The sequence below is a fragment of the Pteropus medius genome, unplaced genomic scaffold, assembly GCF_902729225.1.
Source record: "Pteropus medius unplaced genomic scaffold, Ma_sr-lr_union100, whole genome shotgun sequence".
In the NCBI taxonomy this organism is placed as follows: domain Eukaryota; kingdom Metazoa; phylum Chordata; class Mammalia; order Chiroptera; family Pteropodidae; genus Pteropus; species Pteropus medius.
In genome coordinates, this window is record NW_024349519.1 from 26,613,491 (window position 1) to 26,641,142 (window position 27,652).

General features: G+C 39.9%; 1 protein-coding gene across 2 annotated transcripts in view; it reads right to left on the reverse strand.

Annotated features, from left to right (window-relative positions):
* The window catches only part of IRF2 (interferon regulatory factor 2), a 74,795-nt gene that overhangs the window by 26,614 nt on the left and 20,529 nt on the right, over positions 1-27,652 (reverse strand). For both annotated transcript variants that reach the window (XM_039882635.1, XM_039882634.1), the window contains exons 2-5: positions 10,956-11,051; positions 3,203-3,302; positions 1,960-2,136; positions 1,620-1,666 (exon numbers count right to left, since the gene is read on the reverse strand). In XM_039882635.1, coding sequence (XP_039738569.1) covers positions 1,620-1,666; positions 1,960-2,136; positions 3,203-3,302; positions 10,956-11,042 — 411 coding nt within the window. In that variant the 5' untranslated portion in view covers positions 11,043-11,051. The remainder of the gene's footprint in view (positions 1-1,619; positions 1,667-1,959; positions 2,137-3,202; positions 3,303-10,955; positions 11,052-27,652) is intronic.

Sequence of the window (27,652 nt, forward strand, 5' to 3'; positions counted from 1 at the left end):
AATTTTTATAGTGTTATAGGAGAAACCTACAGACTAAAAAAAAACTTATCCAAAAAAAGTATCCAAAAATCACAATGTGTGGGCCTCATATGAATCTTGACTCAAGTATATTGTCTGTATAAAAATTATAACATTTATGAGACAACTACAAATCTGAACACTGACTAGATATTTGACGATACCGAGGAATTAATTTTTTCAGATGCAATAATAATACTATGCTATTTTTAAAGAGTTCTTATCTCTTAAAGATATACACGGAAATATTTATGGAACAAATTTGTCTCCTTCCTGTGTGCATAAAATTTTCTTATAATAGGTTAAAACATAATTGGGCCTTAATACTGTGCTTTATTTAAAACAAGTCACAAACTAAAAATATTGAAAATGAAAGTGGAGGTATGGTTACTAAAATACTGCCTAAAATATTTCTTTTCCATTGTAGAGGTAAATATGTCTAAAATGACGATTTATCTAAGTTTTCCCTCAAACTATAACTTCCTTCATAAATCTAATTTTATACCTGAAATAAAATTTTTTATACCTTTTTTCTCCTATTTTGACTAACTGGCTTGTTTTTAAACATTGTGCTGTCTGGACAGTTTGTTTTTTTCTTCAATAGCTATTCTAGGTTAAAAATCAGAATCCTTGACATTTCCTTTAAGTTCAATTCTAAATAATGGTGTGATTTTGGCCACATGTCTAACAGCCTTTGGGTCCTCATCATTTAGCTCTCTTGAGCCTCAGTTTCTTCATCTGCAAAGGGAACACAGAGAACCAAACAATCTTCTCTCTGATGGTCCAGGGGTCTGGGACTGCAGTGTCTGTTCTTTGCCCAGCAACTGAAGCGCATCCTCCATTTTGCTTGGGATATTTGGCTATCCTGCTAGTTAATAAAGGCAATCCAATCTACACACAAAGGTCCTTCCACTGCAGGGATTTCAGACTGCACAGCCTACTAAAAAGCTCCCCTACACAAACACATCCCTATGGAAAACCTTTGGGAGTTATGAGAGTTGGTTTTTTACAGTAGAGAAGAAAAAACTATTGAGATCCACACTAATACAGTATTTAAACTGATCACTGGGTCCCCAATGTAATGGCCTGTCATGGAATATATATATATATATATATATATATATATATATATATATATATATATACACACACACACACATATATATAGTATGCATAAAAAATAGGTAACACATTTTAATATAAATATATAATATTCAATATACTCTAAATATATTTAATTGTCTGAAAATGTGCTTAATATTATCAGATAGTAGCTGGTTGCTAGAGCTTAGCTGGTACTAAGTAACTAGCTGGCAATACTGTGGGGACCTGATGGAGGCTTGTGACTGTACAGCTCAGTGTGAATTTGTGGCTTCATTCATAAATTTCTCAGTGAAACTGGATGAAGCAAGGATATGTGCACTTGAATCTGCAAGTGGGTACATGCCAAAGAGGAGACATGCAAAGCACACAAAACACAATAGCAAAAGGAGAAAGATTAAATACTTCACAGAGATCACATTACTTGTTTTTATGAGACAGAGTATGAATGATTAATATGGTCACAACTTTGGCCTTCTCCCCAAACAACCGAAGATTACCTTGATGTGCTTAACTCTGTCTTCTTTTTCTGTCTTTGGTTTCTTTCCTGTGGTAACAGAAAATAGTTTTGGATTATTTCATGAAGAACATACAGAGAAACATTTTCCCTAAATTAAATCATTTTTTTAATTCTCAGTGAAATTGTATATGCTTTAATCTATACATGACCCAAATTACAAATGTTTTACTGTATTTGGTGACCTGAGAGTCATTTTCCCCAGCCAGGTAGGGGCAGAATTATCATCCACAGTGCGAACTACAGAAGTAAAAATAAATCACAAAGGTACTACAATATACATTGAGTGATCATTGTTATAGTCAGTAAATCTCTTTATCTACCTTTCTTAGAAGGCCTCTCAGATAAGGGCAACATCCGGTACACTCTGAAGGCGTTATTTCCTTTCTTTATACTTTTATCTTTGACTTCTTCGATATCAGGCAAGGAGTTCATGGCACATCGAAAATTCGCCTTCCATGTTTTTGGATCAGGTTTATCTACTCCTGGTTGATGCTTTCCTAACAAAATAGCCCAAAGAATTAAGGTTAATAAAAAGAGGAAAAAAATTAAAATTCAGAATAAAACTTTCTGGAAACACAGGATTACTGGTCAAGTAGTGGAGAGAACCATTGTAATTCCAGGCTATACCTACAATGACTAACATCCTAGTTTTCCTGGGATTGAGAAGGTTCTTGGGATACAGACATTTTTTGTTTAGAAACCTGGACAGTTCCAGGCAAATTGGTACAAGCTGGTCAATGGACTCTACCAAAACATTTTGAGAGAAAATTAATAATGATAGAAGAATGGAGTATCAATATAAGTAATGTAAAAGGCTGGAAAGCTGGGAGGCTAATAAGCACAGGTAACTGAAGTGTCTCTTTTTCATCTGATTCTCAAATATTAAGTAAAAAGTTGACTACTGTAAATCACTCCCTACTTAAATTTTGTTGTAAATAAATATATTCTTGACTACCTTTGGGGGAGATAAATTCTACTCAAATTTAAAGCTACAGAACAAGTAAGTTCTATATTATTACACTGGTATACACCTGGGGAACTTAATCAGAATTCCACATTATAGGAAATTTAAGGACAAAGCTTCTGTGGAATGGGTGGAGTATCACTTTTAAGTGATGGAATTTGTAAGTCATGTGTCCTGGATATGCCTGGGGACAAGTCACAGGTTTTTCAGAGCTATCTTCATGAGACCATAAGCCAAGAGATTTTATATATGTAGTAAAAAAAACAAAAATAAACAATAGTTAACCCTGTATTATATAACTGAAACTTGCTAAGAGAGTAGAATTTAAATGTTCTCAGTAAAATAAATAAATAAATAAATAGATAGATAGATAGATAGATAGATAGATAGATAGTAAATATGTGCAGTGATGGATGTGTTAACCCAATGGGAAGAATCCTTTCACAAGGATTACATATATCAAACCATAACATTCCTCACTTTAAATATCATAAAATTTTGTCAATTATATCACAATTAAAAGGAAAAAGAAGGCATGAAAACAATAGTAAAAAAACAAGAGGGCCTGCCTCTGTAAACAATGAAGGGGGTTTTAATACCTGTATGGATTGCCCAATTTCTAAAGAGTGGTGCATCTTTTTCCACATCCCACCCATGTCTAGCTGCATGCATCCAGGGGATCTGAAAAATCTTCTTTTCCTGGGGGAAAAAAAAAAAGTAAATAAGAACTGTAGCCATGGGTTTCATTACAGAAGGTTCTTAAGTTCTAGCTAGTAAGATTCCTTACTAAGCAGCATTGGGTTTGTTGAGTTTCTACAGTATAGTCTTCTGTAAACCAAACCCACTTCCCCGCTGGGTCCTAAATATTGACAGTCTACCCAGGTGAGATTCGGAATCATGCAGAGTCTGGCAGAACAAGAATGTATTCCAAGGTCACAGGTGATGATTTGGGATATGACGATGTGTTCCATTATCTGTGCCATTTTTCTTTAAAGAACCACCAATAACTGGCCACTGAGTAAAACTTCTCATTTTTTTCTTATCATTTATTTCCATCATTTGGTAAAGAGGAACTCCAGCTGTCTTAGTAAATTAAAAATTAGGCAACTCTTCAAAATAACACCCGTTTGTACTGCTAAAAAGGAAGTTGGGGGTATGAGGCCACTGTGACAGAGACCAAATATCTCAATCTGCTTGGGTAGCCAACAGAAACAGACGGTTCCGTCGAAGGTTCTAACCTCTATCTGTCACTACCTTGCATGAAATAGCAAAAGTACAAAGATATATCGATTATGTAGAAATGATACTTCCTATTTTGGAGAAAAGTGCCTCAGTACAATTCTTCTTATATCATATCCTTTCCATTTTTCTTATAGCCCAAGAGGTAACTCAAAATTGCTTAAATCGACCCTGGCAAACACATGACTAGAATCTAGTGCTTTGGAAACAAAGACACACTCATAGTAAAAACTACGTATGTGAAACCTGGTTCAACCAGCAGCACCAGCAGTTACTAAGGTCCTATGTGACTACACATGTTCACACGGTCTTAGTTTTGTTTTGTTTTGTTTTTCACAACAACCTAATGAGCTATATTTGTGTTATTATTTCCACTTTACAGGTGAAGAAACTGAGGAAAGAATTAAATTATTTAGTCTAGGAACTTAGGATAATAAATGTCTAACTTCAAAACCAACATCACGCGATCCCACCTTCAGTCACCTAAATCACTCTGCACATTGTTTCTCAGTGTGTAAAGTTAGAAGATTTCCAGTTCTACAACTAGATTGACTTGGATTCCACGGAGATTAAAGCCCAGGAAAACTGTATTTCTTTGAAGCCCCCTAGCTAGTTCTGATAATGTCCCGTTCAGCTATGCCACCCCGAACAAGCCCGATCTCGTCTGATCTCGGCAGCTAAGCAGGTCGGACCTGGTTAGTACTTGGATGGGAGACCACCTAGCAAGACCAAGTGCTGTAGGTGTAAAAAATAAGAGATTGTAAGCTGACAAGGTCCTTGCGATCTGTGAGGGCAACCAAGGGTTGCCTTGCCTTTAAAAAAAAAAAGATAATGTCCGTTTCTGGAGATCCCTGCACAATACACTGGGGAAGGAAAACAAATGTTTTTGGGGTTTTCCGCCACTTTGGTTTCACAGTGAAAGACAGAAAGGGTCCCAACTGATCTCAAAGGGGCTCGGTGCCTCTCCACAGAACCAATTACAAAGCCCGAACTACCAGTACTTCGGGACACTTGAGAGTTCCCCAAAATCTGTTAAAAGGGAAAATTCTACTGTATTTAAAAACACAGTTAATAAAGAAGAACTTAAAGTAAGAGACTTTTCACAAACCCCTCCTGTTTACTCAGTATCATCCACTGCGACAGCAGGGTTTCACGTTAGCCATTTCCAAAAAGGCAGTCCTCAAAATAGGGCTGAGTGATTTTTTTTTTAATGTAGCTGAAAGTCACAGGGCAAATCACTTACTGCACTTCTTGATGTTCACATGAAAATGAAAAAAAAAGTGAAAATGAACTTATTTCACTGAAAGAACTTTTCCTGAAGTACACAACCAGAATCTAATGGTTTATGCTTAAAGATACAGGCACCTAAAGAATTTGCTGTTGTACTTTTTTCTAGAAGAAAAAAAAGAACTTTCAAAGAAGTTCTGGGGTGACACAATTTGAAATTTATCTCATAAGACACAGAGTTGATTCTGACAAGTAGATCTTTTCAAGCACTTGCACGCACACACACACACACGCACACGCACGCACACACAACCAAACCTAGTCTCACAGAAACCATGCCAAAATCATGAAACCACAAATGTAATGATGGAACTAGCAATTATTCAACATAGATCCTCTTGAAATGGGCAAAGAACCTGACAAGGCCAAATAAATGGCCAATAAGCACATTAAAAGACAGTCAACATCACTAATCATTAGGGAAATGCAAATCAAAACAACATTAAGACACCATTTTAATGTTAGGATGGCTAGAATCAAGAAAACAGAAAATAATAAGTGTTGGTGAGGAGGATGTGGAGAAAATGAAACCTTCATACATTGCTGGTGGGAATGTAAAATGGTGTAGCTGCTGTGGAAAACGTCTGGCTGTTCCTCAAAAAGTTAAACAAAGAGTTGCCACATGACCCAGTAATTTCATTCCTGGGTATATTTGTTCAAACAAATATTTATGCATGGACGTTCACAGCAGCAACCCTCACAGTACCCAAAAGGTAAAAGCAACCCAAATGTCCATCAACTGATTAATGCATAAAGAAAATGCTGTATATGCATAAATGGCATATTATTCAGCCACAAAAAGGTATGCGGTACTGACACGTGTTATAACATCGATGAAACTTTATGCTAAGTGAAAGAAGCTTTACATAAAAGGCCACGAGTTAAATAATTCCACTGATATGAAATATCCAGAAAAGGCAAATTCATAGAGACAGAAAGCAGATTAGTGGTGCCATGAACTAGGGGAAGGATACAGGGAGCGAAGGGAGTGACTGCTTAATGGGTATAGTGTTTCATTTTCAGGTGATGAAAAGGGAATTAGATAGGGATGATGGCAGTATACAATACTGTGAATGTACTTAATGCCACTAGATTATACACTTTAAAATGGTTAAAATGGTAAATTTTAAAAAACTACATGGAAAATCTAACTTTTAACTAGTTTTTTTCACAGTGCAAAAAAAAAAAACCCACTAATAAATGGTTAGTTTATCACAAATATCTTTTTTATAAAGAACATGGTGAAAGGTAAAGGTGAAATTCGTTTTAAAACCGAAAGAGATTCTTTCTGATCAGTAAACATTCTGGCCATAGATCGTTGTGTTCTATGGGACGCTGATGGCAGTTTATTCTGCATTTGTACAGACTGTGACATGAGTGTGTGCCATCGGGAGCCCTGCTCTGCACACGCGGTGGCTGTACACGCCATGTACGGAAGGACCGCACATACCAGAGTCCACTCATGTTCACGTATGTATAGAACTCTGCCCAACTCAGGGCAGGAGAGGTAAGTGCTGCTTGAGTTGAGGAGAACATTTAAGATATCTTGAGCAACGCAGAACAAACATACCTTGGCCCCAAGTGGAAACCAGTTCTCTTATCTCTATCTCTTCTCTTCCCTGATGTTTATAAGATGTTCAAATTTCATTTGCTATTTTTGTTTGGACTCCTTACTCTGTTCTGAGATGGCCTAATATTTACACAAGCACAATTATGCTTTCAAAGTGAAAAGAAGGTAAAGGTTTAGCCCTCCCTGCTGACCTCCTGTGCTGGGAGAGTGGCCTGCAGGCCTGGGTCCAGGCAGATCTCCAAAATGAAACCAGAACACCGATAACCACAGTGGGAATCAATCGGGGCCACAAGAGAAGCCATGAACCTGAATGTGGCTGCCTCCTTCCTTCCTCCAAATGTGGCCCAGGGGAACCACAGCAAGCATCTGGACAAATCCAGATTGACCTGGTCCCATCAATGAGCCAATGGCGAGAAGAAAAAGAGGAGGAGATACTGTTCACGATCAGGAGAGACTTCGAGTCAGAACCACAAACATAACACAGTACTGTTCACGATCAGGAGAGACTTCGAGTCAGAACCACAAACATAACACATGGACCTTCTCAGGGTTCTGACTGAACAAACCAACTGTAAAAAGTTATTCTGAGAATACTCAAGGGATTTTGAATATGAACAGGGTAATGACAATATTAAAAACTTATGATTAACTTTTTCCAATTGACAACAGTACTGTGAATATATGAGAAAATGTTCTTAAATCTTGTAAATGTACACTGTCAGGGAGTTGCTTTAAAATACCATATACACACATACACACATATACAGACATACAAAGATAAAACAAAATGTTGATAATTGTTAAATCTAGGTGTGCATGATTAAATCTAGATGGAAATTTACTATACTGTTCTTTCCAGTCATTAGGCTATTCAAACACACTATGTACATTTGCAAACACTCATCATAAAAAGTAAGTGACACAAGCCACAGCCCCATTCATGAGTTACTTATAATGCTGCTTTGCCAAACTCTCGCTGCTCCTTCAGAGGGCTCCAAAGGACCCATTTCATCACTACCCTCCTCCACATGTATGGAAAATAGAAGCTGGAAACAAATTTAGGCATTAATTAACTATCTGTTTCTTACTAAGATCACAGTGGATTTGATGGATCATCCATTTGAGAGAGATGTGACAACCGCCAACCTAGTGCCCTCAAGTCTAATTATCTGAACAGGGAGAAAACAAGCCACCAATGTTGTTCCTCTTCGAGCACGCATCATCCATCCATTTAGTCACAGAACAGTATTTACCTCTTATGTGTCAGGCACTAGGCCTGGCGCCGAGCATGCAGTAATGGTGGAGACAGTGCCTGCCCCCAGGGGGCTTCTGGCCTGGAGTACGTCACCATAAATAACAACATATAAATGAATGACAAAGCTCCAGGGACAGTGCCCATTTTCTAAGAGTTATAACAGTCTTCGGCGGGAGAAGAAATTTTGGAATGACCTCAAACCACTCAAAATACAAAGAGAGATTCTTAGTCAGAATGTTTATGAGTGGGAAGGAAATAAATATTAGGGTCTCAGTTAAATATTTATGTGGACAGACATATACCAGCAAGCCTAAGAGAGCAGAAATCTATAAAAAGATGCCCTGTGGAGGTACAGATGTGGAGACAAAATGTCCCGACTCCATCCGAGGTCTATAGTGACAGTGACTGTACTGTCCACATGCACAAACACAGCCACGCGAACACTCTGGCTCAGCCCAGATCAGGCCCCTCAGGCAGCCCACAGACTCCCGTGTCAGCCTTATCCAAAGAGGCACCTTCCGTGGCAGCCACGGGCACGCGCTCCTTCCTTCAGCCTGGCTCATGTCCAGACCCTGCAGAGGAGCCAGACGTGATAGCAGAGGAGTACCCCTCCCCTCTCTGCTGCGGAAGAGAACTGACGAGCCATGAGCTCCGTGTTCAACGACCCAAGGAGAAACCTATTTACTTTCTGGTCCAAAAAACATGGACAGAGTGGATGGAAGAAAAGGTGTCTCAGTGGAAAGTCTCAGTCAGGAAACAAACCTCAGAGGGTACATTAATTTCCTAGGGCTGTCATAACAAAGTGCCACAAACTGGGCAGCTGACAACCATGGAAATTTATTCTGTCACAGTTCTAGAGGACAAACATCCAAAAGCAAGATGTCAGCAGGGCCACGTTCCCTTCACCTTGGCAGGCTCTAAGGCGAATCTTCCCTTGCCTCTTCCAGCTACTGCTGGTTCTAGGCCTTTCCTGTATGTGGATGCATCACTCCAAGCTCTGCTTCTTCACATGGCCTCCTCCTCTGTGTTGTCTCTTAGAAGTTGTCTCTTCTAAGGACAACTATTACTGGATTGGCCCAGATGGATAAACCAGGATGACCTCATATCAAAATCCTTAAATCGATTATGTCTGCCAAGACCCTTGTTCCAAATAAGGTCATATCCACAGGTTCCAGGAGTTAGGATGTGAACATATCTTTTGAGGAGCCACGATTCAACCTACTAGAGGGCAACTAACTGCAGCATATCAAGGACCTACTCGGTACAGGAGACGTATTGACATAGTAAGTGTGCCAGTGCATCAAGTCAGCCAAAATTGGTGCATGTGTTTAAAAAAAAAAGGATAAGTAAACACAAATATTCTTTCAGAAATCAGGAATATCTGCTTGAATTCCACACTCTAAATCAATATAGGCAATGTTATCTTGTTCTTCAAAAATAGAACCCTACTTAACCTCTCTGTGCATTAATTTTTCTGTAAAACTGAAAAAAATCATGATGTCCATGCCACAGTGGGGATTAGGTGAGTTAAGGCATGTATCTTGCTTAGAGGAGTACCCGGCACTTAATAAATGTTAGCTTTTATTACTAGTATGATCATCATTATTGGGTACCCTAGGCCTCCTCAACTCTCCTTGACGATCACCTTCCCTTTCCCTATACCTCCACGTGGGCTCCTGCAGGCCAGTAACCTGAGTTCTTGTTTGCCTTTTTGGAAGAGGCTAATTACGAAGTCCCCCACCCCCACCCTAGGATACAAATCCAAAACATTATAGAAATAGAAAGCCCTGAAAAATATATCGTTTGACATAAGACCTTATAATATACAGCAGGTCACATGGAATGAGCATACGGTTTCTTCATTTTGATTCACTTCATACCCCACCTTGTTTTGGAAAGGACTCGCGTCGACAGATATGTTCAAATACAACACCATTAAATAAGAGAAAAAAATAAGTGGATGAAAGAAAATGAGCAAAAAAATAAGATTTGACAGATATCTGAAAAGATCAAATGAGGCCAGAAGTAATATTAGTTTTTTAAAAAAATTATGCTTCAACATCCTGTACACTTGTTAGAAGTGGGCTACAATCTGGCTCTAAGTTTTCGGCACATGATACAAAGATAAAGCCTGACCAGCTAAATTATTAATCCTGTCCTTAAGATTAAAAATGAGGGGAGAGGTAGACGAGGAAAAAGAAATTTGCTCAGAAGAACTGCAATATTCTGGCTAGTGGGAAAGAAACCTCCCTTGGGCTCTCTTAAAGAAGGCATGACATATTATATTTAGTTGCTTTTATAAATTATAACTATATAATTTCAGGTCTTCTTTATTTATACAGACACTATCTTCCTGATTCACCCCTAACAGGTAGGATCAATTAAATTGAGAATTTGAGGTCGATAAAGTAAGGGCGTATTTAAGTATACATGGTGGGGGTGGGGGCGCTCTGTAAATGATCGAATTTTCTTTTTCTAGGACAGGCAGGCACACAAATAGGATTTCTCAATAAGATAAAGAAAAGACATTTTTAAAGACAAAAACAAAAGTTTTCTTCATATAGTAAATACTGGAAATAAATCAATATGCTCCATTCCCAATACAAAACTCCAGTTTCCATGTCCTCTATTCCTGAAAGCCAGGAGAGAAGCAAGCAAGGAATTTAGAGAAGGAAGAGGGTAAGAATCATTAAAGAAAAATACAGCAAGAAGCCTCCTATAAATAGTCATCCATAATACCAACGGTGAGCTGAAACTGTTAAGTCAGGGTTTGCAACTACAGTCTGAGATGATTAAATAAATATCTTCTTTATACAATAATTTGATGTTTTTATGATGATTTTTGCTTGGTTGGTTTTTGTAATTAATTAGCATAAGATTTTGAACACAGTACAATTTTGCTTTCAGAGGTATTTATGCTTTTAGTAAGGCACTCCCTTTCTCTCTCTCTCTCTTTTTTACCTACACACACACCGCACACACACACACTCATCACACTTACTTTGTTCAGCCACTTCAGCCCTGGTATCGTATTTGAGTTTATCTGTTCCTCCAGCCACGGGCGCATCCGCATCCTTTCCACCGGCATGGTGCCCCTCTGCAGAGAGAAACACAGCATCAGGCATCCTGCTACTGACTGTCATGTCCACACTGTGAAGCTCTACACCCCTGCCTGACCCTCTTCTACCACCCCTTCCTCATAACCACACAGTTTATGTGTACGTGGGATTGGGGCTGGGGGAAGCATACTGAGGGCTTTTGCCCTAGGGCCGCCAGCCACTGCTTAAGCAGTCTACTCATTCCAGAAGAGCTGTCTCAGTGGGGGCAAAGCTGTGGGCCAAGGCTGCTGTCAGCCGCGAGGGTCCCAGGGACACAGAAGACTTGGACTGGCAGAAACTCAGCCAGCCAGAGGGCACAGCCACCTCTGAGTGATCTTGCCTGAAGCTAGGTCTTACCCCCTTCCCCACCGGGCTGTGTTTAGTAGACACCTTCAGGCATTCGGGGCACCAGTTCTGTACAATACTTATGGGTATTATCCTCCCAAGGACCCAGGGTGGACAGAGCAAAACAGTTGTGAGAAAGGGTTATTATAATTCATTCATTCCTTTGGGGTATCTGAGTTATAGAAAGGTTCTGAACCCCCGCTACTGGCACTCCAAAGCTCTAAAGGAATCAATTCACTTGGTTCCAAAGTCTTTCACCAAACAGCAATCCCCTCCTGATGCATTCCATCTGCTCTCAGAGCTCGGCAGCATCTTGCTCTGGCTTCAGCTTGGCTTTTCTGTTAATGCATGCTCTTATGCACTCCCTCAAGGACCTTCCTTCACTACCACCCTCCCTCTCTGACCTGATATCATCCTTCCTTTTCCTTTACCTTCCTTTCTCTCTGGGAATTATTTCATGGGCTAATCACCTTTTCTTTACCAGCCCACATAATATCTCTCTTCCCTCCTTCCAGATATATTTCTAGAACATCTTTCCCTTGTTCACCAAAATATGCCTAGAATGGCATCACTAACAAAGTATTGCCTACTATTCATCTTCACCTTCTTTACAAGTAAATTTAAATTTAACAAAGATTCAAAATTCATGATGGTGCCAATTCAAGCCTCCAGTCTTTAAGACTTCATAGACAGTGGGACATAACACTATTTCAAACCTTTGCTGTCTCTTTTTTACTCATCTCCTCCCCCAAAAATGAGCTCTGAAGATTCTATTCAGATGAATTTGGGCTGAGATGATCAGTCTCAATAACTCTCGCCTCCAGTTCGCAAAGGACTTCTTCTCTCTTCTTTGCCCTGACTCCAACTCATGTCAGAACCCATGCAAGCATCATTACATGAACCATAAGGGGCTGCACCCTTTGCCATTGGAGCCTAAATAATTCTAGAACTAAATTCTAGAACCCGCCTTTCCCTTGTACATATCTCCCAGTTCTGACCCATTCATCGTTGTAGATGCCTCCCGCTCCTTGCTCATACCAGGCTCTCTGCTCCTCTTTCCCAACCCTTACCCATTCTCCAAGACCCAGCCTCCACCCTTCTCCACAAGCCTTCCCAGAATCCTCCTCCTTCTCCAGCTCTCACAATGCTCACTGATCTTATATTGCTCATCTGAAAATCAAACATGGCTGTAGGGCAGCTTTGGTAAGCTGTCTTTATTCTTACCTAACTCTCACCTTAACTATAAACTTTTCAGCTCATATACCCTCCCTTCCTAACCAAACTGTAAGCTCTTTGATAGTAGAAATCCCACCTCTTATAGGTCTTTCTATAATTGTACAAAGCCAAATGCTGTCTTTCACTCGGGAGACATTCAATACAAGAACCAGGCAAGCCCTACAGATCAGCCAAGGTGGACTGCTGCTGAGGTTGGCTCCACGCACTCATCTGGTAGCTTGAGAACACCATTTTTGAGACAAGTGAAAAGGACCTCAAGAGTAGTCCAAAAAGACACGGAACAGCCATAAGAAATCCCAAATACATCTCCTCTTAGTGGTTCTCAAGTCATTCCACTCATTTGAAGATCATTTATTGAGGATGGTATTCCAGGATGAGGAAAAGGTAAGACATTCCTTGTCATCTAGAAACTCCTCATGTAATAGGAGACAGGAAAGAAGAGAATTATCAGACCACACAAAGAGCCTTGTGTACAGGATGATAAGGAGTTACAGGAGAGTTCTGGGAGCATTGGGGAACACCGTCCACAGAAGATCCCATGACGTGACTTGAACACTGGGATGGCTCTGCCCAACAGGGTGATGACCACCAACCCAGTCAGATCTCCCCTCTGAAGAAGATTTCAAGATAAGGAGAAGGGGGCAGCTAAGTCTAGAGCAGTAAAGAATGAAGAAAGAGGAGAAGTAAAAGTAGCTATGGTAGTCACGAGTCCTTCTGAGGGGACAACTTGACAAGCAGAAGTGCCACAAATCACTACCACTGCTGCTCTACCTAAACTTAGCAATATGACAAAATGACAAGGATGTGTAAATGGCCTCGCTTCTGATTTGTCGTTATAATAATATAATAATTCTCCCATATTTTTTTCACAAATGACCCATTTGGAAAAAACGGTCACCTGAAATATTTCAAAAGCTTTCTGTCTTTAAAACTTAAGCTTATGTGGGGAGATACAGTCAACCCTCGTTATTTGCAGAGTCCATATTTGCAAATTCGCCTACTCACTAAAATTTACTTGTAATGCCCAAACCAATTCTTGAGGTGCTTTCATGGTCATTAGCATGCAATGTATGCAATTCCAGCTGAGGTCCAACAAGATGATTCTGCCTTCCTATTTCAGCTCACACTGTAAACCAGTGTCCTTTTCATCATCTATTTTATGCAACATTTTTCTGCTTTTTGCTAGTGGTTTTACTGTTTAAAATGGCCCCCGAGAACGGTCTGTCTGAAGTGCGGTGTAGCGTTCCTAAGTGCAAGAAGGCTGTGATGTGCCTTATGGAGAAAATATGTGTGTTAGACAAACTTCCTCTGGGCATGAGTTATAGTGTTGGCTGTGAGGTCAATGTTAATGAACCAACCATAATTAAATGAGGAGTCTTTAAACAGAAACACGCATAAAACAAGATTATTGATTGTGGATAAAAATGCTATGATCAGAGGCTCACAGGAATCTAATGTCCTTATAAGAAGAAGGAAGTCTGGACACCGACACACACAGAATGCTATGTGAAGAAACAGACACAGAGGGAAGGTGGCCACATGAAGTCAGAGCAGAGATTGGAATGATGCTGACGAGGCAAGGAAGGGTCCTCCCCTAGAGGCTTAAAGGAGAGAAGAGCCCCACAAACACTTTGATTTGGGACTTCTAGCCTCCAAAATTGTGTGAGAATACATTTCTGTTGTTTTAAGCCACACAGTTTGTGGTACTTTGTTATGGGAGCCCTAAGAAACTACTATAGAAGGTACTCTGAGGCAGGTAACGGGCCCCAACCTAGTCTACGGGTGAAGGAAGGTGTCCCAAGGTAGTGTGAAGGAAAGGGAGATACAACAAAGGTCCTGAGGCAGGAGGACGAGCTGCCAGAAGACAATCAGGAACAGGGAGGATGCCAGAGACGGGCTGACCCTGGAAGGCATAGAGAACCATGCACAGATGCTGCTCATCATCCCGAGACTGAAGAGAAAACTGGAGATTTATGTGAATGAAAGATATAATCAGCTTTATTAATAGTAAAGGTGGACCAGTGCTTCACCAACTGTAACGTGCAGACAAATCTCAACTCAGTAAGTCTAGGTAAGCCCTGTGATTAACGAGCTCCTAGGTCCTTGGACCAACCATACTGAGGAGCAAGGCTGCAGATTAAATTTGATTTTTATGAGTCACCTGGCTCTTCTCTGACTTCCTGCAAAGTCTGGTCATTCTGGCAGACAGACCTCTTCATCGGTCTCAGTATGTCAGATTCAACTGCATCATCTATCTGCCAGCCCAACTCTTACTTACACACTATGCCTTTCTAGCACAGATGCAGCTCAGTCAAACTTTAAGAGTTTTATCACTTACCTAGCCAAAATACTACGAAAATCACACATGTAATTTTTTTTTCTAGATCTTTAATCAGGACTGTCATCATCAATTATAAGTGGATTTTCAGGAAAAGCAAACATGGCAAGAAGAGAAACTCTGGTATAGCAGCCTCGTTTAGTTCAGGTTCTTTTTTAAAAATAGCTAAAACATCCCCACTGATACAGAATGAAAAGTTAACCCTTTTACATGAAGGCACTTCCTCTTTTTTACTTGATTTTATAGCCTGGTCCCATCTTCCGCACTGAACAGGTAATGAACTATCAGAGGTCTTGCCACATGACACAGAAGAGAAAAGGTGCAATTTGACAGATCCCTCATGACTATCAGAAGCCAAGTATGCATTCTTACTTCTGTGAAAGAAAGCAAAGGTGTAATTCTACATTGAGCCTATCACCGGAAACTCATTTAGTTTGGCACTAAAAATAAATTATGTTTCCAGAGATTAAAAGGCTGGGATGATGGCCGCAGAGGGTCAGGGGACTGCGTACTGAGAGTACTGAGAAAAGACGCTTCCTTGGCATGTTTTTTTCTAGCTTCCATTAGTGAAATTCAAAGTGATAGACTGGTCTTCCTTCTCTAAGGTGAGAAGGAAGTACCAACACCCTGGGTACCAACACCCTGGCCAACACATGAAGCTTGAACAGAGTCAAAGAAGGCATGGAACTGGGTAGAAAAGGCACAGAGGTGCTATTTTTGCCAAGACAACCAAAATATACCAGAAATCAGGACACCTGCATCCCAGTTCCGACTTTGCCATCACTACTATGTGTCTTTGGGGTGGTCATTCAATCTTTCCAATCCATGCTTTGATCATCTAGAAAAAATGAGAGGCTGCAAAATGGTAATTTCTGAGGTTATTTACGATTCTAAGAAATCTTTTGTAATATGAAGGCTCATAATCTGATTTATCTTTTTTGTAAACTTCTAATCTTGTACACTGTATTGTTTTTAAAAGTGAAACGGTAAAACTTTATGGTTCTATAAACCTAAAATATGAAGCATCTACTCTCAAGCATGACAAAATGCACTTTCTAAAATCAGCTATCATTATACCTTTGAAATCTGGGGTTGAGATCATCCTCAAAACCATGGCATCGGGCTATAAATCAATTCAGTACATGGCAGGTATTTAGAATATTACTGGTACCAGGGCTACTGCATAAAAGCACAAAAGTTGTTCATTGTGATTCACACGACGTGAATGACGTCCCCCCAAGAAATTGACGATGCTTTGGTCCAGATCAATACGATTAACAGTGTACCTGAATTTTAACCTAAATGACTGAGGTTTGGATCTTGGAACAGTAATAGCAATGGCTACTATTGACTGGGCACTTACTGTACATCAGGCATTAAAACCAGAGTTTTCGATGAGTTTCTCATTTAACTCTAACAACCCTAGAACTTTATCACTCCATATTATAGATGAGGGGATGGTTGGGGAAGTGCTCAAAAGCAATCTGCTAGTAGGGAGGGGAGCCCAGACTCTCATTCAGGCCTGTCTGAAATGCCCAGACTCAGAAACCCTAACCTGTGCTTTCATCTTACTTTAGAAAGCACTCAGTTATGATGGCCTTTCAACTATTCTACTTACTGAGCCTTTCCCTGTTTTGCATACCACTGACATGCTAATCTTTCTAAAAAAAACCATTAAATTATGTTAATGTTCTGTTCTAGAGACTTCTAAATCTGTCCCTGCTGGATTTAGGATAAAATCCTTAGCTGAGAGAGGGGGGATGCTTCTGGTAAAACTCAGAAGTCTTACGGTGACTACTCGACAGAAACAATGGAATACAGAAGACAATGGAAAGATGTCTTTAAAGTACTGAAAGAAAATAACTGCTATTTAAAAATTTTATATACAGCAAATATTTCCTTCAAGAATGAAGAGGAAATAAAGGCATCAGAGAGAAACTTAAGAGATTTTCCACCAGTAGTCCATTAGCTCATCAGGTCCCAGTTACACAGTCACAGGAGATAGGTCAAAAGTGGGCAAGAATGAAGGCAAAAGTATGGGAGCTAGGATGCTAAGAGGAGGGCTAACGTTTAAGTCTGTGCCACAGAAGCTGACCATAGCAGAGCTTGGCCCCATCTCTTTTGCAATTGCATCATTTGTTTTAAATATGACTATGTCACCTGATAGCCCTCCCTACATAGTCATGTTCCCACCCCTCTTACCAACCTGCAGAAATGTTATCCTCCCAGGAAAAGCTAGCTCAAATGTATTTTCATCCATTAAACCTTCTCTCACGACGCTAACCACTGGACCCCGTTCTCCCACCGCACGTACTATCCGAAGTATCCAGTCATCCAGTCTATCGACAAATACTTATTAAACGCATATTATTACTGAACACTGTGCTAAGTACTATGAAGGATTCGAAGATGTGTATATGATCACTACTCTCAAGGAATTAATAAGTTAAATGGAGACAAGAGACATAAATCATAAGAAGCTAACTAATAATACTATAATTACTATAATAAAAGATTGTAATAAAGATCAGAAAGCAGTGTATGATTAATTGCCAACTACGTGAACTACTTCATAAAGAATACATAAATCATTATTAGCTAGGTTTGTAAGGGAAAGCTTTACGGTAAAGGAAGAGCTTATACAACGGGGAGGAATTGCCTAGGCTGAGAGAAGATAGCAAACCAAGCCAGAAAAGATAAAGGTTAGTATAAATGGCCAAAGCAGGACCATGGAAGATGCATTTGCTGATGTGGGCAGAGCAACTGAGCTATGCACCAACATGAGTGGAGTTTCTGAAGTACCAGCTACCATGTGAGAAGCAAGCACTGGAAATTTTACATACATCATCTCAATTCTCATAACAGTCCTAATCAGTTAAATATTATGATCCTCATTTTAGAGATGAGAAGTATAGCTTGAAAAGGTAACTAAAAAACAGAAAAAAGAAAAATGTGTCTAAGTCCTCAGATGAGGAACTAAGATCTAAACCCAAGTCTTTCTGGAAGGTCTCAAAAGCCCAGCTCGAGACTGAGCCTGTTTACAGAGGCTATTAAAAACTTCTGAATAGTCATGTTTCACTATCACAAACCAAGCAGTACTCTATACAGGGTCAAATGGAAGCAAGGAGATAAGTTAAAAGCTACTGCTCCGGTCCAAGATGGTGGCTATGGGAACGCACAGGGGGGAAAAAAGTAACAATAATACCCTTGTAGGAATGTAACAGCCATTTTTAGTAACAATTTTTCCAAGACATATAGTAATCCTTCCCAAAATGCAATTCTTTCTTACATGACATTCTACACTCCCCCACACTGACATTTCTGTACCCTTTTAGCAAACATGAAGATTTCAGCTCAAAATTATGTGAACTGAGAGGAATCTGGAGTTGAAAATTGAAAATCATCATCATTATCATTATCCCTATTACATTCGTTCAAGTGCTTCATAGGAATCAGACACTAGGCCAAGAGCTTTTGATGCATTATTTCACTTAATCTTCAAACCAGCTATATGAGATATAGTATCTTATCTCCATCTTACAGATGCAGAGCTATTAGAGTGGTAAACACAGTATTCAAATCCAGATCCATGTGACTCTGAAGACTATGCCAAAAACCTCCAGACCAGTGTTTTTCAAACCTCAGGTAGCAACTCATCAGAAGGTCATGAAATCAATTTATTGGACTAGGATCAGCATTATTGGATTAAGACCAGCACTTTAACTTTAATGCGTAAGAATACAGAATAGAAATTATGTAGAAAGTATGTCCCCCAAATAAGAGTAAGTATTGTTTTATTAAACTTGTGTTTCAATTTTATATTATAATTACACTGTCACTGTGGTCAAAAGAGTATAAAAACGTATTGTATTAGGCTGAACTGCTTCCTAGGTATGTTAACAGATGTGTGTGAACATGTGGGTGGCAGGTGGAGGGAGAGGTAATGGTCAAAAGTAGAAAGCAAAAGAGAAGGCTATAGGGAGATGAGGAGAAGCAAACCCTTAGAACTATATTGACTCTTGGACGGCTGAAGTGAAATGTGTGAGAAGTTTAATAGCATGTTCAGAGCTAAGACGACTCTATATTAGGGAGGGGCTTTACGATGTAGCCATTTGGCTATACTTAATACTTCTCTGCCTACAGTATTCAAATCACTCTACATACTGTGGTGGGGCCCTAGAGAACGAAGTCAACACTTACCAGTGATAAAATCAGAAAACATTTGACATTTGGATGGAGTGCAAGATACAGAATAAAGCATGTTTCTCAGTGTATGTATTATCTGCATCAATGCAAAACCAACTTCAAAAAGCTTTTATTAAACTTCAGGAGAGTTAGTAAGCAGTAAGATATTCATGCATCACTGATATGATCCTTATTTCATGCATTAGTTTTATTTTACTGAACTTTAAAAAGATGCATGTCTTAAATTCATTTAAGAATTTTAGTCTCTCGCCCAGTTTTTCTCCAGGTTTTAAGCAATTCAACCATGACTTCTCCTACTATGTGGGTTTTTCAGGAACCCAACCTTGAAGGAAGTGGCAGGACTGCTGTAAATGGCTACCCTGAATATATCATAACCCAGTTATATTTTTCTGTTCACTTATACCAGCATCCCAAAACTGCTCGTGCCAATGTAATTACCTGAGAAGTTAAAAAAAAAGGAGATCCCTGGTCCCATTCTAGACCTACTGAATAAGAATCTCCAGGGCTTAAGAACCAGGAATTTTTTATTATCCCAGGGTAATTTTGATATGCAGCTAAGTGTGGCTATCACTGCCACTTGGTGCCCATTAGCCCAATGGCCTTCCGGAACCAATATGTTAAATGAACACCTCCTACTGAATCATGGGAAAATGGGAGGCCACTGGTAAATGTATCCACTTCATCATGAATGGATATAAATTCAGATGCAATATAAATTCTAAACTGGCTTTAAATACCACAGAACAAGTTTCCTACACTGAAAATCATCCAAATGATAGTTTTGCATATTCGCCATTCTACCCACAATTTTTTATTAAATGCGTTTTCTATATCCTTTTAGAAGGTATTACAATAGCTACTTTACCAAAATTACCCTGTCTCTAACCGCAAACTACTCTGGTACCTGAAATAGTGTGATTTAGCCTCTGATAGTAACTTTTGGGGCATCATGGCCCTAAGCCAACAGAGACACTGACATATGGTCTCCACGTGTGCTCGAAAGACACCAAAATATCACTGGTTTTCAGTACTGCGGGTGACCTAACGGACATTCTAAGAAACAGTTCTCAATGCATCCTGAAGAGAACCAGAGTTCTTCATCCGGGGAGTAAATCTTGAAAATAGGGCCCGAACCCTACAGTCCATCCTGCCCAGTGAACTCCACTTTCCTGCTCCCTCTCCCTGGAATGTCCACTCTCTGGACCCATTCTCATCCCGACACAGCCGTTCTGCCTTCCCCACCACAAATGGGTCTCGCCGCCTCCCTCTCATTTGCTCATGCACGATTCACGAGTGGGCTGAAGGGTACCCAGGCCTCGTACTGATACCGTGAGAGATTTACAGTTTATCACCTCACCCGAGCTTTCAGTCTCTGCAAACCTTTTCTGCCTCTCCCTCATCAGCTCCTGCTTCCGGAGCGGTTTCAGGCCTTTCCATCCTCACACTCCCTGATACACTTCCACACTCATCAGTCCCTGCAAATGATCTTGCCTCCAACTTCGAAGAGAAAAATAGAGGCCACAAGGCTCTTCTTTCTGAATTTCCGACTCCTTTTGCTCCACACACTTATCTGGACTTCTGTGGCCTCCTTTTTTCCTTCTTCAGAACAGGTGGGCTAAGGCTGCTCCTGCAACAGGGCATGTGGACAGTTTAAGAGGAGAAACACTGAGATTGGTTTCGGGTCTATCGAATTTGGGATTATTCTGGGATATCCCAAAAGAGGTGTAGGGTGGGCAATTAGACATGTGAGGCTCAGAAAAAGGTTTAACCTAGAAATAGCCAAGCACCCCTTTACATATTGTTCAAATGCCATCTCTTCCACAAAGCCTCTTCTGGCCAAGCAAAACTTCTCTTGAATTCACAAAACACACTGTCTCTAACATGTATCTTGTTCTGTCTTCCTTTCATCTTTATGTGCCCTACTCCACTGAGACAAAAGCGCCTTTCCAGCTGGAAACCTACCGGAAACCTCGTTAACGTTGCTACATATATTAGCTATGTAGTCTTGTACTTTGCACCTAGCAGGCAGGCACTCAATAAATACAGACCAGCCCTATCCAGTGGTACTGGACATGTTCTATGTCCGCTCCTCCCCCCAGTCCAACAATGGAAATGTGGCTAGTGTGAATGAGGAGCCATTTGTCCCTAACAATGGGCACACAGTTTCAAGGCTGGTTCTAGTCTTTCCAACACACTGTGAATGGTCATGTGTCTGGTAAAACAAAATATCTGCTTAAGACACCCCTGTGGGGTTCCTGAAGAGGCAGGTTGCCCAACTGACACTGAAACCGTTCTATTTTGAGAAAAGCCTGGTTTTTAAAAGCCTGACTCACACTCTGCAAGCTTAATCCCCTTTTGGAAGGCAACCTGGTAAGCGAGGAGCTTCTGGACGAGTAACCCTTGTCACGGTGTAGACCCGCAAGCCCCTGAAAAAGGCAGGTACGGAACACACAGCATCCCACGCTACACCGTAATGATACTAATAATGATTGCTAATGAGTATTAAACACTTAACGGTGTTAGTCAAGTTCTAAGCTCATTTTGATCATTATTCACTTGATTCACAACAACCCTACAAATCAGGTGCTACTAAAATCTCCGTTTTATAAGGAAACAGAGGCAGCTACGGTTCAGTAACTTGTCCAAGGTCACAGAGCTACTGAATGTTAGAGGTCAGAAACAGGAGTCTTGATCCCTTACTTAGCCTTTGGATTTTGAGGCCAAACTGGAGTCTTCATACAGAATCATCAAGAGGGCCCCATGCCTCCACACTGGGAACCTGTGCTAAAGGGGATCCCAGCCAGGGCCAAGAGCATTTCCACAGACACAAAGTTATGGTCAAGGATGTGCAATGGAGCATTATTTATAATAGCAAAAAATCTGAATGGATCCAAATACCAGATGGTAGAAAGATGACGTTTTTATTTTTGTTTTTGTTTTTTACAATGTGGGAGATTCAAGTAACAGAATATGGTGACTACAGAAGAGTATTTCATTTGTATGGGGAAATGCTCAGAATATATGTTAATACAGAATGAATATATATAATTATGTATTCTATGTATGTATTATATATATTCTATAAAATACATAAGTTAGTATAGCTCAGAATATCATACAAGTTACAAAGTCAGGGAGTGGGTCCCAGTGCTGACATAGTGCTCTCTTCTTGGGCAGTGCTAATAACAGTCAGAGCTCACCCAACACAAGCACTCCAGCACGCTCACAGGAGGCCAGCTCTGCCTAGTACGAGACTTGACAGTGTGCATCAAGACGCAATTATATGGCCTGGAACTGGACGACTGCGGGGGATGGGCACCCCAATCCCAGCAACAGGTGAGGAGGTTTCCTGAACAGTTAGAGTAATGGGCTGCAATGTGTTGCAGCATGGGGTGTATTGAGGGGGGTAGTTCCCAGGAGGAATCAAAGTCCTATGACATCACAATGAGTGCCATCCTTCACTCGCTCCAAGCCCTGAGATTTCCAAGAGTCCTAATGTCCGCAGAGTGCCCTAACTTTAGATTAGAAAAATAAGAACAATATGGCAACACAGAACATCCTTTTCAAAAAAAAAAAAAAAAAGAAGAAGAAGAAGAAAGCTTCCTCCTCCCCTTCCTTCCACGGTCCCTCCCGCCCTTTATGAATAATTTAGTCTAAAAGCCCATTAGGTGAAACTGAGCAAAGTGAATATACTGGATTGAATAGTGTGCCCCCAAAATTCACGTCCACTCAGAACCTGTGAATGTGACCTTATTTAGAAATAGATCAGATGTAACTGAGTATAAATGAGGTCGTACTGGATTCGGATGGGCCCTAAATCCAATATGACTGGTGTCCTTACAAGAAGAGGGAAATTTGCACACAGACACACACACAGAGGAGAAGCTCATGAAGATGGAGACAGAGACTGGAGTGATGAGTTTACAAGTCAAGGAATGCCAAGGATTGCTAGCTACCACCAGAATCGAGAAGGGCAAGAAGCAGATTCTCCTTTAGAGTCCCCTAAAGGAACCAACTGTATGGACACCTTCATTTCTGATTTCTGGGACTTTGTTTTGGCAGCCCTAACGACAATATCATAATCATTAAAGGAAGGAGACAGTAATATCTCAGTGTGGGGTACTGGCATAAAGAGGGCATCATCCATTGGGGCGGGACGAGGCAGCAGCACCTGGTGTGTGAAGTATTGAAACCCGCATGCGGTAGCGAGGATAGATGCAGGAGGGAGCCCAGCCCAAAGTGGGGTATCGGGGCCCAAGTCGAGTGAATGGGCTTCGGTATAAGACGACAGCGGTGCCGTCTAGAGTGCCGGAACCTAAGGAACGAGGTGAGGAGGGCATCCTCATTGCGGTGGGGCAGCTATGGGGACATGAGATGAGATACCTACAGGCAACTGAGTAAATTAATTAACACATTAAGGATAATGGAAACCAGGTTTCTCACTATTGGAGAAGGAAGTTCAAATACAGAAAGAATTAGAATAGGACTGAATTCATGGTTGTTCGTATATCTTGATAAGTACAGAAATAAATACAGATGTAAAAAAAAAAGTATGTGTATGTGTAAGTATATGTATAAATAGTACATATATTCCCTAACCCTAGCCACTCAGAGGGGCTGGGACAGAAATACACCAATGGTGAAGAGCATATGTAGTGCTCAAATCTTAATTCTAAATACTGTTCTTCACTAAAAGGAATTAGGGCTTCTTAGAAAAAGAGATGATTCCAGAACTAGGGCAGGGAAAGCAAAAGATGAACCTGAATCATTTTGGGGAGCTAGAAAATAAGAAAGGGCTCAAAGAACGCAGGGAACACATCAAGAGGACATAGCAGCCAACTTGAAGGGGCTCCCATTGGCCAACGTGAGACAATGTGAGCATCAAAATAATGATAAAAATGCATTATGGACCACTCACAAAAGAGGGATCTATGAAAAAGTAAATAAGGAGAAGGGAAAGCTTTCCCACAAAGTAGAATGCCAATTAATAAATACAGAAAGGTGACTGAACTACATCAACATTTGGCAGCTATCAAAGTAGTAATCATTTAGTCAAAAAACATCAATGGATGCTAAAACCAGTAGATGAAAGGTTGATAAGAAATGAGATATCTACATAATCTCAAAGTATCTCCACAAACTTTCTTATTCCAAAGAGAAATAGAGTAACTTTACAATGGAGAAGTCTGACAGATATCTCCTTAATCAAATGATCAAAAGAACGTCACCAATAAAGGAGCAAGTCAGTCGTACACCTCCCGAGAGGATGCAATAAGAACAGAGCATCACGTCTGTGATATTCTTGCAGAAATAACCTGAATCTAATCATGAGGAAACCACCAAAAAGTCCAAACTGATGGACATTCTATAAGATAACTAATTGGCTTATAATTTTCAAAAAATGTCAAGTTCATAGAAGTTAAGGAAAGACTAAAGAGGCATGACGCCTGAGCCTGTGGGTTCAACTGGGAACAGGAAGCAACTTCCTTCCTCTCTAGGGATACTGCATTCTAGTTGCTATGAGGGACATAATTGAGACAACAGGCAAACCTGAATGAGGCCTGTGGATCAGACAGTACTAATGTCAATTGCCTGATTCTGAGGGCGACATTGTGATCATGCTGGAGAGCGTCCTTGTTTGTAGGAAAGACACACTCAAGGATTCAGGAGTGACGGGACATCATTTTGGCAAGTTACTCTCCAAAGGTTCAGGAAAAAAAAAAAATTCTTTGTACTACTTTTTCAACTTAATATAAGTCTGAAATTAGTTGCAAAGAAAAAGACTTGGCAAGAAAGACAATAGCAAATTGCAGAAGTGATTTACAGTCCAAAAGGGGAAATGACAGTATTTCTGCAAATACAACAAACTCTGGAAAATTCTCTCTTGTACTTACACTGCTGGCAGTTTTTTCTTAATCCAGGCACCATGACTGTATTAAGTATACATATCTATCACTTTATCTATCCATCCGTAAGGGGCAGTAACAATTATCTGAAAAAGGAGCCTCGAAGCCTCAAGATGGTGCATAATTCATTTAAATTGTAGGTTGTGTAAAAAACTAAAAGTGAGATGACCAAAAAAGCTCATGTGCATGTTTTAGAGAAGGCTCAGGTTTAAGCAGCAACGATTATCTCCAGTCAAACTTCTGCATTAATATTTAATTGAAGTTATTTAAATTTTTAAAAAATTTTAAGTTTGGTTTTCCAGGTAAATTATCTCACTCCATAGGTTATGTTAGCAGCAAAGGAACAAGTCAGAAGCACCAGCCCTGGGCTACCACTGATAGCATTTTCTGGATATTCGACATTCAGAGACCCCATTCCACTATATTCTCTGTAGGATATTTCAGGCCAGCTCCAAGTTGTCATCCGAGCTCCCAAAATTGGCATTCCCAGCATAGTTTCATTTTCTTTCATAACAATATCCCCACTGCCACAGCCTTTCAAGAATTTGGCTCATAAAAGGCCCACCATGACTAAGGGTTTTGCTTTTTGTTCCTCATTTACAACTTGTCCTCAATTTGTAGAATCTGGGGCTTGAATAACCTTCAGTTCTACTTGCTCTAACTTGGCTGAAGATTTCAGTAACTACTTGGGCCTCAGAGTAACACACAGAGAACATATGTACTATTCTCCCAGAGAGTAGCTGTAACACTATAAGAATAGAAAGTGAAACCAGCGGGTCAAGTACAATCCCTTCCTTCAACACAGCTGTATCAAACAGCGGAATTCTGACTGCTCTCCCTACCCCCAGCCCCAATCTGTTATCTGCCCTGCAGCTAGAGTACTCTTCTAAAAGCACAAATATGATCTGCTCAAAGCTGACTGTTGTCGCCTGCACCTGCTCCAGCTTCATCTTCCCGCCCTGTACAACTCTCGGAACTTCCGGGCAGTGGTCTGCGCCAGGGCGTCCACGTCTCTGCCTCCTAGCCTCAAGAACATCCCCTTTCACTGGCTAACGCTTACATTCTTCAGGTCTCAGCTTTCAAATCACTTTCTTGGCAATCCTCCTTAGTGTCTGCAGGCCAGGCCCCAAATCTGTCTGTCCCACTGGACACTAATCTCCATGAGGCCCAAGACCGATTCTGTCTGTTCACCACTCCTACAGTATGGCGAAGGCTGATGATTAATAAATAAACTATGAACTTACAATGTCTACCAGGCAAGAAGGAACAGAGAGGAGACCTGCAGCCTAGTAAAAGAAAGCTGGTACACAAGCAGTTAGATTGAGGAAAACGATGATTTGCCATAAAAAAGAAAAGGTATATATATATATATTTATATATATAATGCTATGGGGAATTCTATCTAAGAAAGTGAGATACACATTTTAACAATTATTTCTCATAAACAATGCTTTATATTATTTTATATTTTCAAGACATAATCTGGATCTTGTTTATTTCAGTACTATAAAAATGAGAATTCACTAGAAAAGCATTGATGCTTACCAGCACAGTGCTGCCCAGTGCCAAGAACTCATAGATGCTTATTATGGTGACCACATCGAAATGGAGTGTGAATGGGGCCTTATTAATAATGATACCTTGCCTCTAAGTGAAGGTAAAGAGGGATTGTCCCTGAAAAAAACAGGATGTGAGGGTCCTCCCGTTACAGGAGATAGCTACTCTGGGAATATGTTCGACATCTTTCATTGAAAATCCTTGGACCAAATATGTTTCAGTATTCATAAGTTTTTGGATTTTAGAGAGATCGAACAGTGCATATACCATATAGAACATGACACCCCCAGCAATATCTAGAGCAGAACTCCTTAATCCAATAATGTTTCTATAGTAAAATGTGAACATTCACACTGATTAGAATTAACAAAATCTATCAAAAGCTTTATGCCAATTCCGGGCTGACTACACTGCCAAATGAGTCATGACAAAAACTTTCGACTTTCAGAGCTATTTGGATTGCAAATGAAGGATTTCAGATCTGTAATCGACTTCAGGTTATTTCTATCCTTGGAAAATACTATTGTTCCCATGTTATACAAAGCAATCATCATCTTTTTCCTTAAATTGTAGTTACATTATAAATTAACCCAGAATTCACTATGCTTAACTTAGTGAAGAACGGCACACTTTAAGTCCTAAAATGGAAAAGTTTAATGCAAACTGAATTTGCATATTAAAATGTGGGAAAATACCTTTGCTAAATATTTTTATAAAATCTAAAATGCTAAGTAGCCATTTAAAAATTATTACTGACTTTAAATTAGATCTGCCTAGCAATATGTATACATTTTTTACTTTACCAATTTAATATGTGAAATATTTATTTATAAAATAAGAAAAGTTTTAAAAAAGATTGAAAATTTAAATATTCTCCCTAAGGTTCTTTTCCAGTGACATTTGTAATGACATTGTTCCTTCGCCTGTGACATTTTAAATTTTATTTCAAAAATTAAATTTGTTACAAAGAATGCTTTTATGAGAGTCAAATTAAATTAAGTTTATTATTGTT